We start from the raw sequence: 20877 nt of genomic DNA on the forward strand, positions 1-20877 counted from the left end.
TCAAACCAGGTCTGAAGCCAGTGGGCAGTGCCCCACTCAGGTAGACGTGAGAAACAGCGGGAGGGGTGCCCGCTCCCATGAGGGCGAGTGTAATGAGCTGCAGTTACAGCCACAAGCAGACTCCAGCCGGTGATGCCAGGGGCCCGTGGGAACAAGAACTTTGCTTTCCAATTACTACATTGGTGGCTGCCATTTATCAAGTGCCAGGCGCTTCCCAAGCATAACCCACTTTCCCCAGGGTCCACATAACAGTTTGAGCCAGCCGCACCATCCTGCCTGAAAGCAGACAAACCAGACCTCTCCCTGGGCACCTGAAAATCCCTAGCGGGAGGGGCACCCTGAAGCACTCTGGCTTCTCCCTGCAGCTTACCAGCAGCCTGTTCCAATGACCCCACTGCACCTTGGGGGTGGGCGAAGCTGAGCACCCTGACTCCTCCCCGACCAGCACAGCTAACACTGGACTGCGTGTTTATTGAAGCCTGACTAGGGGAGTTCTAGTACAAAAAACTTAAAACCAAAACTTTTATTAGGCATTTCTGCCACTGAAGCCCATGGCCTGTGTCCTTGCCCAAGGTCCCCTAGGCTTTTCACTCAACGTGCCACCCCGTTGCTGGAGCCAACTTGTCTTCGCTTACATCTTCACTCCCCCAAACTCCCAGGACCCTAGCAGACAGGTTCGAACCTGCCAGGGGAACACAAATGGAGCAGCCCGTGCCTTTCTAATTGGGAGCTTTGGGGCTGGTGTCGGCTCAAGAATAAGAGGAGTTTCTAGACTCATTCGTGCATGAAACCGACCACTCCTGGTTAAAGAGACAGTCTCCCCAGGACAGACATGAGCTTCTAGCCCCAGAGCCACCGGAAGCCTTGTAGATCATCTTTATCCCTGACAGACTTGCTTCATATGATGTAAACCTCACGACAACCCACATAGTAGGTATTAGGCATCCCCACATCACAGACTGGAAAACTGAGACTTGAGAGAATGGACTCACAGTGCCAGACTTGTAGATCTGGACTCTGAAACCAGGTCCAGACCCTGTGCTGTCCACCTCCCCGTGGGAGTGAGGTAAGCTGCGTCACAAGACCAGGAAGCCACAGGACTCAGAGAGATGCCTCTTGACCTATGTCCGGGGGTCTCTGTCTTATTCGAGGGTCCCCGTACCCTGAAAGGGGAAGGGGAGAAGTGACCTTGTGCCTTATCTCTCCAAGAGTCTCCGTCTGCCAGAAGAATCAAACATAAAAAGGAACAACTGAAAGTTCCTTTTAAATGAAAATTCTCTGTAAATGCCACAAAGCCCTTGCAAGATCCAGTTTCTGCCCGAGGAAGCCTCTGAATAGGATACACTGGGAAGAGCACAGCTTTTGGCACCAGAGAAGCCCGACCTGGAATCCTGGCTTGGCCACTGGTATACTGGCTGTGTGACCTTGAGCCAGTTACTTAACCTCTCTGTACTTCAATTTCATCTATGAAATGGAGGAAATCACCTGCCTTCCAGGACAGCCCATGTGAGATGCTTGCACATAGTAGGCCCTCATTTTATACTAGTTTCCTCCTCTCCTGCCTGAATGATCACCTTCAGCTGTGCCTTTTGGACCAGTAGCTTCAGAGACTTCCTCCTCCGACTGCCTTCATGGCAGCTTCCCAGCTCTTGCCTAATAATAGCTCTTTATCACATTAGGAGCACTTCACAAAAGCAGTGCTTTCCTCTTTTAGGTAATTAGAGTAATTAGCATTGCCTTTGTGCAGCCCTCTGGTTTTCCTTGAAAATTCTTGCTGGAGAAGTTGCTGGCAAAAGAGTTTGCATTGCTGCTGTTGGGGGCAGCCCTGTGCTGGGAGCAGGGACTGCAGGGGCTGCCTTCTCCCTGCCTGGGCCAAACGTGGGCTAGGCTCTAGGCCCTTTGTGAATCACCCCAGAATCAGCCACCTGCCCCAAACGAAGTTTGAGGTGGCTCCTGATCTCAGGACAAGCCTGAGCCAGGAGTGAGTGAGGGGCTGGCCCTGTCACAGGCAGGGGCATCTCAAGGTGAATGAAGCAGACAAAGGCCAGCCTGGCTCCAAATGTAGGGACTGTTGCAGTGAGCAGGAGATTCTGCCACCCCAGGGGCCAACTTGTGAAGTTTCCGAGGACAGAGACCCAGCCCGGGGTCTCTGAACCATTCGTGTCCAAAGGAAATGCCACCTGGCTTCTAGAACTTAGCACAGGCATGGCTTCGCAGATCTCATCACATTTGATCCTCGTCACTGTCGCATTACGTAGGAATAGTAACCACATTGTACAGATATGAAAACTGAGGCTGCGGGCAGGGACACTGCACGTGAGTGGTACAGTCAGATGAACCCGGCGAACCGACTGCAGAGCCGACATTAACACTTCTCTGTGGCTTCTGGTCAGTGACTCTAACTCAATGCCCGTTACACGTGTTATGTCATTGAATCCTCACAAAGGGCCACATGGTATAGGTGTCTGTATTAGCCCCCTTTTTCAGATAAGGAAACTGAGGCCCAAGTAGTAAAGAACTTGAAGGGGCCAGATAGGCTTGGAAGGAGTTGTGGAGCAGGTAGAGGTGGGAAGCAGCAGCCTCAGTTTGGGTAAGTCGAGGTGTCTTGCAAGGCAGGAAACAGGAAGTGCTGAGGCCCCTTCGTACTGTATGGATCCAGTAACCGTGTACACCCTCAGTGAGTACCCACAGTGTACAGGGCGGGCCATGGGGAGCAGAGGTGAATTAGAAGTGGTCCCTAATCTCACAGTCTGTCAGAAAACACAAATGAGTGAGCAGATGAAGACAATGCCATATGGTGAATGCTGTCACAGGGAATCTCAGAGAGGGTCCCTGAGCAGTATGGAAAGGTCTCTAACCAATGTGAGAAGGTCAAAGAAGGCTTCTAAGCACCAGTGACATCCAGCATGTATCCCAATGAGTGGCAGATTTCAATCAAGACAGCCAGGGAGATGGTCATGGGCTGAAATCCTTATCCAACGTCAGCCACGCCAGAACTTTCCACTGCTAAGAAGATAGTCTTTTCCCACCCACCTCACCCCTGCTGTCCCTAACTGTAAAATTGGAACCCTGCCTGAGAGTTCTCCACCCAAATCTTTGCAGAATGGCAGCTCAAGAGCTAGGGATGGCTGAGACCTGGACCAGCTTGTGGCCGAGGAGGGGCAGAGCTGTGTGTTCCAGAACAGCTGCACAGTCAAATTCCCATCTGGAATCAGCTGTAGCCAGTAGCCACAAACACCCCCCTTTCCTCCTGTCCTTCCTGCCTCCATCCAGCCCTGGCACCAGCCTTTCACCAACATTAAAAGGTGAAGGGAGGCAGTTCTCTTCTGTCCTTGTGGGTCTAGGTTTCTGCTGGCTGTAGTTCAGACGTGATGGCTGGAGCTTGAGCAGCCATGTTGAGTTCCCAAATGGATCAGTCTAGCTAACTCCCCCCTCCCAAGGAAATTAGGGTAAGGGAACTTATATTTATGGAGCACCTACTATGTGCCAGGCATTGTGCCTTGTGGTTTGCATTATTTCTTCCCACCAACACCATGAGGTGGGTATCACTAATTGGTTATTATCCCTATAAGAGTATTTTGGGTCATATATGGAACATCATAATAAAAGGCAGCATATACTGAGTCCCTACAAAGTGCCAGACCCTTGTAGCAGACATTCAAGGTAGGTATTACGATCTCATTTTACAGATGAGGATGCTGAGGTTCTAGACATTGTAAGGACTCACCTAGTTACTAGTAAGATGGCAGAGCTAAAGCTGGAACCCCCTTTTTCTCAGATCCCAAATTTAGGTGTCTCCTAATGCCAGGCAGCCACTAGTGTCCACCCTCTAGAAAAGGACACTGCCCCACCTTGACCTCCGCCCTGAACCCAGGGATCTGAAAAGCTCCTTATATGCGTGTATACGTGTGCGCGTTTTCACTGAACACTGTTTAAAGGAATTGGTAAAGAAAGGAACAAGATGCAGGCAGGTTCTGGTTATGATAAAATAACAAAACTGTACAGAGAACTATCTTTTTTCTTGAAAAAAAAAAATCACTTGAATAACCCAGTGTGATTTGTGATTCAAATGGAAATGCAGATGGTACCAGCCAAGCCTTAGTGTTATTTCCTAGGATTTCCCACGCCAGCCTCCTCAGCCTTTTCCTATCTTCTCTTTAAACAAAACCTTCCTCTTCGGCCTTAAAGGCATGTGCTGCCTTGTGCTTGCCTTTGACACTAAAGCAGACCTCCTAGATCGACGGCTGAGAGAGCACAGGCTCCATTGCAGGGAGCAGATCTGCACTAAGCAGCCTCTGCGTGCAGCATCTCAAGCACAGCACATGGCTTGCGTCTTCACGTGCTGTGTGTCATTAAGCAAACCACCAGCCCTCTCTGGACTTCACATTCCTCATCTGTAAGATGAGAATGATTTGTAAAGTCTCCTCTCCCTGATTTTCTCTGAAGAGAATAGACCTGATTCGAATTCCAGCTCTGACACGTCCTAGCTCTATGACCTTGGGCAAGTCGCTTTTCTTCTCTATGGCTCAGTTTCTTCAACTATAATTAGCAGCCAACACCAGTCAAGGAGTATGTCCAATAAGTTCATTTTCTGAAATGCATTAAGAACCTACTATGTGTCGAGCATTGTTTACTATCACAGTTAGGCATCTGGCATTCTAACCACACCCCTACTTTTCATTCACTGATACAATCCCACACAAAAATGAGATGTCTCTATTCTCGAAGGAAGAGGTGGGCACTTCTGAGTTCTTGACCCTTGTCTTAGTGAAGATTCAGATCCATATAACAGAGGCCCAGCTGAAGTGGCTTCAACATACAAGAGTTGATGCTGTCATATAAAAAAAAAAGGCCAAAATAGGCCATTCAGGGCTGGTATGGTAGCTCCACAGTCTTCAGGAGCCAAAATTCCCTCTGTCTTGCTCCCCTGCAAGCAAGCAAGTAGACTTTTGTGAGCCAACTCATGGCCCAAGAAGGCTGCTTAAGCTCTGGCCATCATGTCTCAGTTCCGGCCCACAAGAAAAAGGAAGTAGGGGGAAAAGAAGAATATGCCGCCTTTTAAAGAGACTTCCAGGGAGCACCACATAACACTACTGCTTCATCTCATTGGCCAGAACTTGTCAAAACATTACACTTAGCTGTAAGGGAGGCCGGAGAATGTACCCAGCTATAAATCAGAATTCTAATGACTGACGGAAAAGGGAGAGAGTAAGTTGTAGAAGGTGCCTTGCACTCTGCGCCATAGCTCTATTTCCAGTTTGGGGGCTTTACCTGGGGGAATCTTCACAACAGCTCTCTGATGTACCCACTCTTATTGTCCCCATTTTACAGCTGAGGCAAGTGGAGGTGAACAAGATAAAGGGGCTTGCCCAAGGCCCCAGAGCTGGTGAGCGGCAGAGCCCTTCTGCTGTAACCTAAGGCAGCAGGCAGAGAACGAGAACTTCCGCTCCAACTTTCTGTCTGTCAAGAGATTCCTTCCTGCCCCCAGAAGACCCAGATTTTGTAGAGAAACTTCCTTCATCTTTAGTTAATGAGTTCTAGAGCCACCTTGAACCTAGAGGCAGAGGGAGCTCAGCCTAGGGCCTAGGGCGGGCTGGGCTCTGGCCACCCACCATGACCCTCACTCACTGTCCTCTTGCAGGTCGGTGGACACTTGGACTATGCCAAGCAGATGGATGTCATCCTGAAGGCCGTGGGGATCCACACCAAGCCAGGCTGGGACGAAAAGGGGCTCTTGCTGGCCCCCAGCAGCCTGTCTCAAAAGGAGCCTCACCAGGCAGCAGCCGCCTCCTCATCAGACAAGACTACTGACCAGGATAGGAAAAGCCAGGGTCCCACACCCAGAGACACACCCACAGTGGCCACATCCACTGACCCCAGCCAAGCCCAGGTGCCAACGAGGCTGGACCAATCTGAAGGGGCCTCCCTTCCTGCTGCTGCCAGCCCTACTGAGAGCTCCCAGATCTGCAGCCATGGCATGGGCCCCAACCCACTGGGCTGCCCCAGCTGTGCCAGTGAGATCCAGGGGCCCTGCCCAGGGCTGGACTGACCCCAAAAGGGGACTTGAGCCGTCTTCCCAGATTTGCATCTACAGCGCTCTCTTACCCACCTCCACCAGGTTCCCCGTGTGAGCTCTGAAGAATTTCCAGCAGTGCCTTTCCTAAATCAAAGGCTTTGGCATTGAAAAGCAAGAAATTGAAAAGAGGGAAAATTGTAGAGATATGACGGTCTCTCTCTGGGGAAGCAAGGCCGGACCCCTGCAAAGTCATCCAAGCACAGCTGAGAGGCCCAGGACTATCAGCCATGGGCCTCCAGTACTCCAGGTCACACCTGTGGGGTCTGGCTGTCCATCAGGAGATCCAGGTAGCTCTCTGGGGCCTGAGGCTCCCTCGCACCACTCTCCCCTGGCCTCAGTAAAACCAGGTATCTGCCCACTCTTCCATCCACTCCAGGGCTGCCCGCCAGCCAATAAGCACCAATGACGCACCTGCAGAGCAGGCGCAAGTGGGGAGCAGATGTGAGTGGGGAACAGGCAACCCGCTCTGCTCCTGGGAGGTCCAGTCAGATCTGCCACATACAGCCGTGCAGGCTGGGCACTGCACAACTACAGAGGCGTGATGTGAAGGGCACTACCCCCCAAAGTTGTGCTACATGATGACCCTGGATATAATTGTAACAGAGCATGGTGAGTAAATGCTGCATCCGCATGCAGTGTGGGCAGGAACTGGGCCTGGTGGCAAGAATGAATTTTACGGGGCAAGGATTTCCTGTGGCAGAACAGAGATGATGATGATTGTAAAAATAAAGAGTAATAGCTACCATTTACTTTTCCCATGTAGAGAGTACTTACATGGATCGTCTCAGCTGGCCCTCACAACAACCCTATGAGGTAGCTACTATTATTATCTTCATTTCACACGTGCAGATATTGAGGCCCAGAGAGGTTAGGTAACCTGTTCAAGATCACATCACCGGTCAATCTCAAACTCCAGCCAGTCAACTTCTAGAGCCCAAGCTCTTAACTACTGTATCTGCATCTGGGGGAACTTTCCCTTTTGTTCCTCCCACTGTCCCTGAATGACAGAGCCAGAGATAATCCCCACCCTTTGTGCAGGTGGAGAAATCAAGGCAGAGAAAGTATTGACAAGCTCTGGAGGAGGCAGCGGGGAGGGGGAGAGGCAGGAGGAATTCGAGTTTTGGAGCTGAACTGGTCCTCAGGGAGACGTGTATTTGTTCATATGACAAGTATTTACAGAATTCCTGCTCCCGTTAGTCCGAAATCTCATGTCACCCACAGAAAACTGAGGCTCCAGGAGGGAAAATGACTTTGCTGAGGTCTCAAAGCAAAGCAGGCCATCTGTGCCCAGGGCCCCTTCCCACTTCACCAGCTGCTTCTCCAGCCTGAATGGCCCCTCAAGCGAATTCAGTCCACACCACAGCCACTGCCTTCAGCTAATGTTTATTGAGAGTCCATCTGGGGAAGCCTGGGGGCAGAACTGAAGCCCCAACAAGCACCATGGCCCCTCTGCCTCCAGCAACCAGGGCCAGAGTTGAGTCTAATCAGCACCAAGGAGTGCGGCAGACCAGCAGCAAAGGCCCCCCTGGGAGTTTGTGTTGACGGGATGTGGTTGGGGCTGGGAGGAAGGGGAGGATAGTACAAGAAAGACCACAGACTGAAAATGAGCCTACAGCAGGTCAACTGTAGGAACCGAGACACCCTCAAAATAAAAACTAAAACAGGCCCCTGTACCAGGGTTCACCTGCCTCCCGAGGTCACCAACCCACACCAGGGACAGCTCCTATTCAACTCTACTGACCTGAGTGGCCACCACTCACATTTTCCTCAGTGACCCAGGGAAGGCCAGAAAGAGGTAGGGCCAGGGGCAGGTTCTGTCCCCTTCAGCTGGTTTCCTTTCAGATCCAAAGGAGCCCAAGGCAGAGGGACACCCACCCCAGATGTTGAGCAAGAAACCACCAGTTGCCCCTTTGCCCCAGGAGAGGCAATGCAGCAGCCTGGGAGCAGGGACGGGGCTGAAGAAGAGAAGGAAGATGGTGGGGAAATGGGAACAAATAGCCCTTCCTGGCCCATGGGCAGAGGCCAGGGGGCTGGGGATGGCCAGGAGTCATCACAGTAGCACATACCACCTCCTGGCCACCTGCCAGGTGCCAGGCATCCTATGAACATTGTCCTAACTCTCATGACAGCCCAAGAGGCAGGCATCCTTACCCCATTTTGCATGTGGAATTAAAGGCTCAGGTTAAGTAACCTGTGCAAAGCTAGTAAGCAGTGGAGCAGAGATTCAAATTTATGCCTGACTCCCAGGTTCAGGAGTTTCCTGTGAGGCCACATGCATCCTGAGCGGCTGGCCTGTCCACAAACTGTCCGGCACACCATCCTCAGGGTAAGGATCATCCAAGCCAGCGCACTTCAAACTAATGTGCTCGTGAGTCATCGGGAATCTTGCTAACACACAGATTCTGACTCAGCATGTCCACGGTGGGGGCAGAAGTGTGCATTTTTAACAAACTCCCAGGAGAGGATCCTGATGCTGATGGCCCATAAACTAAGAGGCGTGAGGGATTCAGCCCCACCCTAATCCATCACTGCAGACATAGGCATCCCTCCCTTGCAGTCTGATGGAATGTGCAAACGAGATGATTGTCTTCATCTTAATCTGAACCAAGAGGTTCTCTTCCCCAATCCCAGAGCCCACCACCCATCCTCTATACACAGCCACAAGTTACACTTGGCAATGGAGCATCTTGGAGAAAACTATCAGAGCCAGGTATTATCCCTCAGGTAGGGGACCTGGAGTGGACAGTGAGGGCTGACTCAGTGCACCCCACTGGAGCTTGGAAGGCTCCCAGGAGACCTGCAGCCTCCTGGCCTCAGCCAAGAGCTGGCCCAAAGACTCGGGGACTTGGTTCCATCCAGTCCAGCTCTCCACCAACCAGCTCCAAACCCAGATCAGTTTGGGGGTGCACCAAGAAAATGCAGCCGCAGCTTGGGCTCCACAGGATCGATGTTGAAGAAATTGACCACGGCAGAAGTCTTGGCAGGCGGCAGGGGGTCCCTGGTGGCCTCTCCCGGCAGCAGCAGCTGGGCCCTGAGCTGCAGGCCTGAGGAGCCTCCTGAGCCTGGGTCAGAGTCAGTGTGAGAGGCCTGGGGCAGGGGCAGCACGTGCTGTAGGCTCAGGCCCGGCCGGGTACCGCTGTGAGAGGTACGCACAGAGGGTGAGGCCAGGCTGGCCCGGCGCTCCTGGGGACACTGGGGACATGGCAGAAACCTGCCCAGGGCCCGCTTGAAGTCCCGCATGAAGAGTGGGTAGATGATGGGGTTCATGGTGCTGTTACAGTAACCCAGCCACGTGAGGACATCGAAGAGGCCTGGGGAGACGCAGTCGCACACGGCCTGGAGGGATGGGGTGCATCACGCCTGGTCCCAGGACAGACGCAGACCACCCCACCCAGCAGGGCTGGGATAGACACAAACACGTACACCATGAGAGGCAGCCCACCCTCCTCCCTCCCCATGTTTGGGCTGGGGTGGGACTTAGGGCCTCCCTAGGAAGGCCTAGACTCACCTGCCCCCTGCAGTGGCATTACCTGGGCTATGTTGGCTAGAAAGAAGGGCAACCAGGTCACAAAGAACATGCCCAGCAGAATGCCTAGTGTCAGGCTGGCCTTCAAAGCCTTCCTGCTGTGCTTGGTGGCCAGACGCCTGCTGTCAGCCGACTCCAGCCCTGGGTGTGGGGTCCCAGGCACCTGCAGAAAGAAAAGCCACATGAGTCAGCTGAGAAAGAGCCCCAGTCTGACCTTGATCTCAGCCCCAGACCGAGCCTTCATCCTAATTCTAGATGGAACCCTAGTACCAGCAACAAACTGAGCCCTCATCCTTGACTGAGCCCAAACTGTAGTCTGGCTCTGAGGCCCGACCCTGACTCCCGACTACGCCCTGACATTGGCAATAAACCAAGCCCTGCTGATGGTCCCAGTCTGATCCCTGATACCTACCATAGACTGAGCCCTATATAACCAAGGTCTCAAACTGAGCCTCAATCCTGGACCAGACTTAGCCCAAGACTGTGCCCTGACCCCAACAATAGACTGAGCCTTAATCCTGACCCAGCACTTCACAAGGAGCCCTAGGAAATACGGCAAGACAGAGAAACACTGCCCCAAACAGATATCACCCAGTTCAAAGAATCCACCCTCTATGCGAAGGTCAACTCTATGGAGGCCAACACACACAACTGTGAGTCCCAGCACCTCTCAAAGCCTTTGGTGCCACAAGAATTAGCTGCAATTGAGTACTTGACAAAAAAGGCCCTGTCGCTGTCCAGGGCTTGGCAATCTCTTTGTATATGGGTTCTCTGCATACTTTGGAGTGAGGTTTTTGCTTGCACTATTACACTCATGCTCCACAATATAAAGTGATTTTTTTAAAACATCTGCAAAGAGCAAATGTTTACAATAAACTCTATTGCAAATTATTAGGGGTGCTAGTGACCTTGGCATTTTACAACTCAGATTATGTGGTGGACTGGCAGACATCTCCATTCCCAAACACAGACTCCAAGGTCAGGAATGTGGAGAAGGAGGAGAAAGAAGCTGCTTCACAGGAGCCATAGAAAGGAGGATATGGGGATGAGGAGCTTAGAGTCTGACTTTTCACCCAGGTGACTAGCAGTCCCCAAACATAGACAGGCTCTCCAAACTAGATGGCACTTTAACCCAGCAGTTCCCATAACGTTTCAACCTCATGAGCCCATTAGAGATCTAATGAAATCTATAAAACTGCTCCCCAGAAAACTAAAAGCTTATAAATTTTTACATACACACACACACGTGACAAATAATTCCCACACTTCCTGAGGGTTCTGAGACCACCTTGCAGTCCATCCATGAACCCCTAAGGGTCCATGAAAGTTGGAATGTGAAGTCCTCCTCTAAACCATGTGCTGTAAACAATTTGAATTTTCATACATAAGACACAAAGAGAGACCCACCAATATTCACGATTTAATTAAATATTGGTGTGCAGAGGTATGCACAATTCATCGAGCTATGCAAAGGGTGTGTGCGCTGCCAGGGAACACATCTGGGCTTTGAAAATCAGGAATTCCTCCCAACATTTTCTAAGCTGCGTGAGAGCCCAGCTTAGTTCATGAAGCAACCAGTGGTGGGTTGGGTGGTTGAAAGAATCAGGAGCAGGCAGGAAGGGAACCAGATTCCCTGGCAACCTTCGCAGATGGTAAGGGGGTGGAGGAGGCAAAGCCAAGATGTGTCAGCTCCAGAAAGCACCAAAGCCAAACCCCCCACCCCTCTCCCAGGTGCAGAAGCTCCTCTTCGAGCCCTGCCCTTCCCTCCCCGCCTCCCCAGGGTAGCTGGAATTGGTTTCCTGTCCATGGTGCTGAAACTCCAGCTCCGTACTATCTTTCTATAGGATCGTGGGTCTAACTCTGGGGTGGCCGTGGGCAGGAGCCGGGAGCTGAAGCACACTGTAACTCCCAGCCCTCAGTGTGTTCATCTAGGTGAAGTCTGGTTATATGAATATCAAGGGCAAATTCACGAAGACCAGCCAAAGAGAGCCCTTTGCTTTCTCCCCTGTGTCTTAGTGGGGCAGCACTGTGCAGAAGCAAGAGTTTTTAGAAGCAAGAGGCTTTTTAACACAAGTGATCTGACCTCAAATCATGCCTCTACCACTCACTTACTCTGTGATCTTGCATGAGTCTCTGTTTCCACATCCGTAAAGTGTGAGAAATAATATTCACCAATGGAGTTGCTGTGAGGCCGTGGATAATAAATGCACGCACAGTGCCTAAAGCAGAGTAAAAGCTAAATACTTGGTCCCCCTGATGTTGGCTCAATGGTGTATGTATGAGGTTAGAGAAATTTTAGCACCCTTGGGAGCCCTGTCCTTCTGCCAGCAGCTCTGGCTCCCCAAAGAAGCATAGACGTCAGGGCAAATGCTCTGACTCAACATGCTGTAGCAGGGGAGGAAAAGGAGATCTGCTTTTCTCTCTTCTCCTCTCATGTTCTCTCCTCCAGAGTGATCTCCATATGGCTTCTGTGGCCCCATCGTGGTCAGCCTAGAGGATAAGCTCCTGCTTCAAAATAATCTCAAGGTTTGCCATGGCTTCGAATTGCCATCAGTGGGGACAGACAATAGGGAAGTGGGGAGCCACTGTCTCCAGAAGGCCCCACCCATACAGGTACCCCTCTGGCCCCTGACTACCTGAAAGAGGGAAGCCAAGAGAGAGCCTTGACTTTGTCAGAGCTCTAGGGCACTGGGGAACTGAGGCACTTGGGGAGATATCTTTGGGGCAGTCGGCAGGGCAGGGAGCTCCAGAGACGGAGTAAAGATAATCTGAGATTCCCTCTCTAATCTTCCTGGGAAGAACCCTGGGTTTTCTTTCTCCTCTTCTCCCCAAAAAGTTGACCCAAGAACACAGGCAAAGGGGAAGAGAGAAGGAAACTGAGGCTCAGAGAAAGTAGAGGACCTTCCCAGGGTCACATTGGGCTAGTACAAGGCCTCAGACCAAGACCCCAAATCAGCGCTATGATCCCCATTGATTGAGCACTTACTTATGCATCAGCATTTGATATTCGTTATGCCGTTCAGTCTTTATGGAAGTTAGGGATTATCCCCATTTTGTAGATGAGGTTCAGGGAGTTACACAACAGATAAGTGTTGAGTCATGGATTCAAAGTCATTTCTGGCTCCAGAAACCAATTCTTCCACTTTCCCATGCTGCTTCCATTTGTGGGGACGGCACCCATGGGCCACAGTCGGGGTGGGGTTACAGAAACCCCATCTCTGTCACTGAGAGGCCTTCATGGAACAGAAGCCAGTGGTAACCACCAGCCCACACCCTAGTGCTAACTTCCGCCTCCCTACTTCTCCCTGCCCCGTAGCCACTTCGCAGCCCCTCGTGACCATGTTCTGTTGTTTGCGTGTCCCTTACACATGTCTATGACACACGTCACTGTCAGAGGGCAGCCACCTGGAGGACAATTTGGCAGTGTCCTTTCAGGAGGCAATTCTGCTTACAGGCTCCTATGTTTATAAACACCTGCACACATGCCCACGCACGTGGCACACACAAGAATATGCACCATTGTGATAGGAAAAAAATGGAAACCACCTAAATGTCCATCAAAAGGAGAGTGGTTAAAAATCATGGTACATCCCACTACAGAATACTACACAGATGTCGAAAAGAATAAACCAATCCAATGGAAAGATCTCCAAGACCTATTAAGCAATAATGACAAGTTGTAAAACAACACAGCATGATTCCATTTTTTTTTTTTTTGGTTTTTTTTTTTTTTTTAATGCACAGAACACTAAATTTCTTTAGGTATGTAAACAGATATATGAACATATCGGAAAAGGACTGGAAAGACATATGCTAAATTAACGAGTGTCCCTGGCAGAGGAAGGTGACCGGATGGCAGTCGGAGAGGTCTTCCATCTCTCTGTTTGAATTTTTATTTTAAAATATGCTTGCGCATTCCCTGTGTAATTTAAAATCTTTATAATCATCTAATCATAGTGTGAGGGTTACAAGGCAGACTCTGGAGCCAGACTGCCTGGCTTCAAATCATGGCTTTGTTACCAACTAGCCGAGGGACCTTCAGCGAGGTCTTTCACCTCGCTGTGCCTCAGATTTCTCACCTGCAAAATGACACTCAGAATGGCATTTACCTCAGAGGACTGTAGTAAAGGTTAAGTAAGATAATATAGAGTTACTCAAACAGTGCCTGGCACATAGTATGTACCACATAAGTGTTAGCTATGTTGCCGTTGTTACTCATTGTTATTAGTGTCCAGTTTAGCTCTTTAATAATGGTGATGATGATGCTGGTGGCAGCGATGGTGGCTTTTTTTTTTTCCTAGAAAGCCTTAAAAGGGGTGAGCTCCTCAGAACCATATATTTTACCACGAGAAGAAAGGAGAGGAACTAACATTTGTTGAGCATCTACTATGTGCCAGGTTTACGTAGATTATCTCATTGGTTCTTCAAACAGCCTCAAGTGATAAATAGCATTTCCCCTGGAGTACAGGGAGGTGAGGGACTTGTCCATAGTCATCTGGACATGATGGAAAAGAGGCAGGATTTGAAGCTATGACCAGCCAGACACACAAGGTCCTGCACCCAGCCTGGCTGCACCAAGTCACCTTGTTTCCAGCAGCAGCCGAGCCTGCCATGCTCGACATTGCTCCTCTGACAGCCTCTCCCCAGTGCAGCCCTCTCCTTCCCCTCTGAGATATGTCTGTGATCACAGCCTCCTCCTCCTCTAAGGAGGAGGAGAAGGAGGAGGAAGCAGAGATGGAAGGGAAGGTGGATTGCTAAGACAGAATGATGCATAGTTGGAAAAGGCGGTGGGGTGGTGGGAAAAGGCGGTGGGGTGGTGGGAGGAGGGGAAGGAGAAGAAATTGATGGAAAAGAAGGAAGAGAGGATGATAAGGGTGCAGAAGGAAGGAAGAGAATAGGGTGAGATGGAATTGAGGGAGAGACGGGTGGGAGAAGGGGAGAAACATGAGGTACAGAAGAGGATGGTGGGAAGAGGGCTATAGACCCCGGAAACACGGGAATCCTGCCAGACAGAGAGAAGCTAAGAAAGCGGAACCCCCAGCCTGGCCTCCTGCTGCTGCTTTCCACCAGGCTGACCCTCCCAAGGATGAGCCCCATTCCCACACGGGCACACGTCTCTCTCTCTCTCTCTCTCTCTCTCTCTGCCACTGCCTCTGCCTCTGCCTCTGCCTCTGCGTCTCCCACCCTGGAAGCATCTCACTCTGAAACCACCTCCCACACCCCTTCTCCATCCCCAGCCCACAGTCCCTGCCTCAGCTATAAGCATGACCCCCTTTCTCACAGCCCCTGGGGCAGGGAAGACGTGGCTGAAACCACGGAGCCAACCAGTGGCCTTTTAAAAGCCTGCTCGTATAAATAGGCGGCTGTCGGGGGTGGGGAGATAAAACACTCAAGCCTGCTCAGCTCCCACGTCCTCAACCCCAGAGATGCAAGGACTTCTGGGACCTGTGCCCAACTCTCTTCCTTCTGTGGGGGAGCTAGAGGCTGGATTGGGAAAGGGAGCTAAGGGCTAAATAGGGTTTAAAACAGGAGGAAAGGGGTCCAATGCACCCCGAGTGTTGTTCATTCTTATCAGTTCCTTTAGGTCTAGGTATTGAGAGAGCCTCCCCCATGCCAACTCTAGTGGGAGGAAAAGGGTCACGACACAGGAGACCAAAGTGAAGGCAACGTCCCAGAAGCAAGTTCCCAAACCACAGGCAATTCTCCGGGCAATATGGAAAACGGGCACAGAAGGCTTGCTTCGGAGCCGAGCGGTTTGGGAAGCAGGGTAGGGGCAGGGTCTGACATGCCACATTCTAACCAAAAGTCTTTCCAAAGAGTGGGAGGATTTAGCATAGACACACTCTGGCTTGAGGGGCCCATGGGTCATTCTGCCTCGGAGGCAGGGTGCTGGCCTACATGACCCATGAAGACTCCTCCCAGCATTTGGTTTTAGGGCTCATTATGCCCTCTTTGCTTCAGTTTGCAAACAGACACACATCGAATGATAGTTTCTGAATATTCACTGGGTGAGGCATCCCTCTTATAATCTCGATAACCCTCATCGTGACAAGATTTCGTGATCAATGTCTCCCCGACTAGAACACAGATCCCGAGCGGGTAGGACCTTCTCAGTCCTGTTCACCCCGGTGTCCACAGCCTAGAAAAGCTCCTGCACAAAGAAGGTCCTCAACACATGTACTAAAAAGCATAGGATCCACCAGATACAAGACCTGATCGTGAAAGGGGTAGGAAGAAAGGAAGCAGTGTAAACAGGGATTGACTCGCCAGCTCTGTGAAGCACTGTGTTCGTTTCATTTCTTCCATCAACATGCATTGAGCACTTAGGATATGCCAGGTGCAATTTCAGGTCCTGGGAATATAGCAATAAACAAAGTGACAAGTTCCTGCCCTCATAGAGCTTACATTCTAGTGGGAGGAAATAAACAATGGATAAACAAATGGGAAAGTATCTAACATGTCAGGTGGTGGTAGGTGCTGCTGAGAACAGAGGCTCAGAAACTTAGGGCTGGAGGAGAACTGGGAGAGTGTGGCGGTTGCTACTTTTGGTCGACAACTGAGCAGAGGCTGGGAAAAGGGATGGAAGTTGCAGAGAGAAGCACGTGGAGCTGTAGGAAAAGGGCGCTCCAGGCAGAAGGAACAGCCAGTGCAAAGGTCCTGAGGCAGGAGTGTGCTTGTGGCTCGAAGAACAGCCCGGAGGCCAGCGTGGCTAAAAGAGAAAGAATAAGGAAGGAGAAGAGGCCAGAGAAGAAGCAAAGGGCTGGGTGACATGAGATGCAAAGCCATGGGAGCAGAAGAACGACATGACAGCACTTAGGTTTTAAAGGGATTGCTCTGCCTGCTCCGTAAGACTGAAAGGAAGCAAGAATAGAATGGGGAAGTCAGTGGAAGATTTCTGCAGTAACCCAGGCAGCAGGCGAAAGGGCCCAGCCCAGGGCCGGGGGCCAGTGACGGAGGCGAGAAGTGGCCCCATGTACTGGACGTGGAGATAAGAGGACACGATGTGGGGTGTAAAAGAGGTGCCCAGGCTGCCTTCGAGGTTCCTGGCCTAAGCAACTAGAAGCACAGAGTTGTCATTAACTGATAAGAGGAAGATTGTGAGGAAGGACGAGGGCTGGGGCCCGGAAAACCCAAGTTCTGTTTGGGGCCTGTTAACGAAGCAGCCCGGGCTGGAAGCCACCAGCGTGTAGGTGACAAGATGAACTCGCCAGGGATTGAATGTGGAAAAAGAGCAAGGAGGTCGGAGGACAGAGGCCCAGGGATGCCACCGCTGGGGGCAGATCAGGAGCACCAGACAGAGGAGACTGAGAAGGCACAGCCTGTGAAGTAGAAGGACACAAGGTGGTGTCCCTGAGGCAGTGTTTTAACAGAGCGTCACCGCCAAAGGCAGTGCCACACACACGGACTGAGGCTTCAGCATCGGTCCGATCTGAGCTTGAACCTCACTAACCGACTGTGTGACCTTGGGCAAGTCACCACCCCTCTCCCTGAACCTCAGTTTCCCCATCTGTCAAACAGGGATGACGGTAGTACTTGCCTCGTTGGGTGTTTGGGGATTAGCTCAGCTTGGCTCCTGGCACATAGTGAATGCTCAAAGACTGTAGCGCTGAGCCTAATAGCACGTGGGGAACACCTGCCCAGGTTCTGAGGCCTCCAGCTCAGATCTAATCCTGGTACCAGCCAAGTAACTTTATGGAAAGGATATCTGTGTGTCACAGACTCTCCTGGATCCAAGAATCAAGACGCCTCCCACCCTGACCTCACCAAGACCAGCCGACTTCTCCCAACCTTAGTCCCTAGAGCAGAGCTTCCCGCAGTGCAATGGGAGATGATTTGAGATGGTAGATGGACGCCCCATAAAATAACCGAATCACAGAGTGGGAACCTTAGCCCTTTATAATTCTCGTCCAGGTCTTCTGGTTACATCATGACCAAGTCTCGTGTCGATGCTACCTCACCTTTAGCATCCGTCTAGCACTTCACGAAAAGGAAGCAGCCTTGGCTCAGTCACGTCAACCATCCCAACTGGACTTCATTAATACTGCCGGGTTCTGCAACCTCACTGAAATTGAGTTTGATCACTTTCTATTTACGGAAAAGATATTGATTTTCCATTTCTGGACAAGAAAGGTTTTCTTCCTAAACAAATCCATGGAAGTAAAAAAATAAGTGAGATGATTCAAATAAAATGCTAAGTACATTTGCACGAAGCGGCTTGAGGAGTGTGTGGGGAAGCGGGTGGAGGGAATAGTAAGCCAGAGAGCCCGAGGTGGTTCCTTTTGCCTAAAGTTTGGGAAATGGTCCTTAACGAGAACCCAGAGAGAGTGGGGATGGCCCGTGGCAGTGATCCTACCACTGAAGAACAAAGTCGGGGTCACAGCCACCTGCTGAGACTCAAGAATGCTCTCCAGTGAACAGAGATGGGGGAGAGAGCAGGCCTGCAGCCAGGACCTCCTGCCCACCCAGGGCCATGCTCTCCTTGTCCACAGGCCAGCTGCAACACCAGGTGGGAGAGAGAAGCTGCTCCAGGGGACTGCCGACAAGGGTGATAGCCTTTCAGCCCTCAGCCAATTTCCCATCCACCCAGTGACTCACAAGGCACCCCTCCATCCTGCAGAAGCATCTTCCACCTGAGCTACACCGAGATAAACCTCGAGAGCCCAGTCGGGACCTTCCTCAGGGCCTAATTCTCTGGGGCTCAGGCCTGGTCAGTCTCAAACCCCATCCCTCAGGTGGGCGCTGTGTGGCCTGGGTGACAAGAGCAGGTGCTCCACTTCTAGACACTGCAGGGCCTACCTCATCTTCAGTACACTCGGCCATCACAGAGCTTACATTCGAGTGGGAGCAACAGATCATGAGCAAATACACTGGGGACTTAGCTAGGGAATAGCAGGGCGGGGGACAGGCGGGTCTGCCGACAGAGTGGTCAGGGACGGCCTCCAGGAAGGGGCGATCTGTGGGCAGCTCCGGGGGGAGGTAGACACTGCAGGGCCTACCTCATCTTCAGTACACTCGGCCATCACAGAGCTTACATTCGAGTGGGAGCAACAGATCATGAGCAAATACACTGGGGACTTAGCTAGGGAATAGCAGGGCGGGGGACAGGCGGGTCTGCCGACAGAGTGGTCAGGGACGGCCTCCAGGAAGGGGCGATCTGTGGGCAGCTCCGGGGGAAAACATTTCAGGCAGAGAGAACAAGTGCCAAGACCTTGGCACAAAGTCAGTCTAGCGCTTTCTAGGAATCGCCAGAAAGGCCTCTTGGCTGGTGCAGAGAGAGGCAGGGGGAAGGATCCTGACTTGGGTCTCCTCTTTATCTTGACAGCAGTGGGGAGCCACTGAAGGGTTTGAAGCAAGGGAGTGATGTGATCACTTTTTTTTTTTTTTTAATTGTTCTGGCTCCTGTGCAGAAAATGGATAGGAGTGTGTCCGGAGTGAAAGCAGAGGGAGCCAGTGGAAGACTCTCAGAGACTCCCAGGTAAGAGCAATGGTGATTTGGATTAGGAAGGTGGCACTGGAGATGGCAAATGTTTAGGAGGCACCACCAGCAGTTTTCACTAATGAATCCCTACGTTTCTGGCGTGATGCCGTGATGGTGCTGTTTTCCACCACGGGGAAGACAGAAGAGGAGCAGGTGGGAGAGTTGGAACACCACGAATTCCCTGTTGCGTGTTACCTTCCGGAAGCCTGCCTCGCATCCTGACGGGCACTGAGGCTGGAGTTCAGAAGAAAGGTGGGAGCTGGGAATGGCCACTTGGAGATGGCCAGCAAGTGTCTATTAAGTGGTGGACGCCCCTTAGGCGCCCAATGGCTGCTCATTCCTCTCCATCCCACAGCCCGGGTCTCCCTGCGCACCCCAGATACCTGCAGCGTTTCCGAGGCCTGGCCGGCTGTGCCGGTGGTGAGGGAGGCCACCTGCAAGGCCTGCTTGCGGGCGGCCAGCAGGATCCTGCAGTAGGTGAAGCAAATAGCGCCCGAGGGCAGGAAGAAGGTGAGGCCTGATGCCACGAGGACGAAGGGCAGGCTGGCCAGAAGGCGGCACTGGCCCGGGGTGGGTGCCCGCGCGCGGCCCAGCTCGTGCCAGCCCAGCAGCAGGGGCAGGAAGGAGGCGAGCGCAGCGAGGCTCCAGGCGCCCAAGACGAGCGCCAGGGCGCGTAGGGGCGTCATGCGCAGCTTGTAGCGCAGCGGCGAGAGGATGAGCAGGTAGCGGTCCAGGCTGATGAGGCAGAGGTTGAGGATGGAGGCGCTGCAGCACATCACGTCGAAGGCGGCCCACAGCAGGCAGAGGCCGCGCGCCAGCACCCAGCGCCCGTACAGCGCGTTCAGCATGGCGGGCGGCATCACCACCAGCCCCACCATCAGGTCCGATGTGAAGAGCGACACCAGGAAGAAGTTGGACGTGTTGCGCAGCGCCGGCTGCGTGCAGATGAGCACAATGAGCAGCGAGTTGGCCGCCGCTGTCAGCGCGATGACCACACACAGCGCGGCCGCGACCCAGCCGCTGCCACCGGGGTCCGACGCCGGCCCCGACCCCCCGTCGGGGGTGCTATTGTGGGCAGGGCCCGGCCCTGGGACCATGGGGGCTGAGGGTGGACAGCGAGGCCGCGAGGCCCGAGAGGAGTCCTGAGAATGGGCGGGAAGACACGGTGAGGGACTTGGAGGGGTTCGTCGTTGAGAACAGACCCTTCCCCCAAGGGGAGCAAGTGGGAAGAGAAGGGCGGGGTGGGCGATCGATCAAAGGGCAGCGACCGGAAGAGGATGGAGAGGGGTTACACCGGTGTCCGCAGGTGTGGGGCAGAGACACCTGGATCAAACGCGTAGGAAGTTAGGGAGGGGCACCTGGTGAGGAGCAAAGTGCCTTAGAGGGAGCAGGCGGAAAGTCAGGTGGACGGGGAAGCCAGAGGACTCTTGGAGGTTAGATGGGTGAGAGCAGAGCCCCCTAGAAGAGGCGGTGAGATTGGGGCGAGGGTGCCTGCCTGGGGCAAGGACCCGGGGAGGGGGGAGCAAGAGGCCAACGGGCGCTCTAGGGCGTGGGGCAAGCTCCGCTGTGGCAGGTGGGTGTGTGCGGGCGCTGGGTCGGGAGCCATAGTGCTGGGGGTCGCAGGGTAGCGGCCCACTGGCCAGGGCAAAGCCCGGGAGAAGGCACTTCTCACAGCCGGTGCAAAGGCACCCCCCGGGCTTGGGCTGACACGGGACCTTGCGGCGGGCAGGGGTGGGGGGACGCCGTGCAGACCAGCGGGGACAGAAGGAGCAGCAGCCGCGCCTCCGCCCCCTCCCC

At 52.6% G+C, this 20877-nt stretch overlaps 2 protein-coding genes across 5 annotated transcripts in view; one reads left to right on the forward strand and one right to left on the reverse strand.

Annotated features, from left to right (window-relative positions):
• Positions 1 to 6825, forward strand: part of TMCO4 (transmembrane and coiled-coil domains 4) — an 82611-nt gene extending 75786 nt beyond the window's left edge. For 3 of the 4 annotated variants that reach the window (XM_015598955.2, XM_025041318.1, XM_006924496.3), the window contains one exon: positions 5642 to 6825. In XM_015598955.2, coding sequence (XP_015454441.1) covers positions 5642 to 6049 — 408 coding nt within the window. In that variant the 3' untranslated portion in view covers positions 6050 to 6825. The remainder of the gene's footprint in view (positions 1 to 5641) is intronic. The other variant, XM_025041320.1, reaches the window with a different exon arrangement.
• A 2107-nt stretch (positions 6826 to 8932) lies between these two features.
• On the reverse strand, positions 8933 to 20195 carry HTR6 (5-hydroxytryptamine receptor 6). Its single transcript, XM_006924497.1, has 3 exons — positions 19464 to 20195; positions 9607 to 9765; positions 8933 to 9412 (listed from the first exon to the last, which is right to left on the reverse strand). Exons 1-3 carry the CDS (start codon positions 20175 to 20177, stop codon positions 8969 to 8971), a joined length of 1317 nt encoding a protein of 438 aa, XP_006924559.1. The 5' UTR covers positions 20178 to 20195; the 3' UTR covers positions 8933 to 8968.
• Between the last annotated feature and the right edge of the window lie 682 nt (positions 20196 to 20877).

Source organism: Pteropus alecto, unplaced genomic scaffold, assembly GCF_000325575.1.
Source record: "Pteropus alecto unplaced genomic scaffold, ASM32557v1 scaffold39, whole genome shotgun sequence".
In the NCBI taxonomy this organism is placed as follows: Eukaryota; Metazoa; Chordata; class Mammalia; order Chiroptera; family Pteropodidae; genus Pteropus; species Pteropus alecto.

Coding starts and splice junctions, on each gene's coding strand:
- HTR6 (XM_006924497.1), bottom strand. CDS start 20,177: ATGGTCCCAGGGCCGGGCCCTGCCCACAATAGCACCCCCGACGGGGGG. Junction 9,766..19,463: donor AGGCCTCGGAAACGCTGCAG/GTATCTGGGGTG, acceptor TTCTTTCTGCAG/GTGCCTGGGACCCCACACCC. Junction 9,413..9,606: donor TTCTAGCCAACATAGCCCAG/GTAATGCCACTG, acceptor CCATCCCTCCAG/GCCGTGTGCGACTGCGTCTC.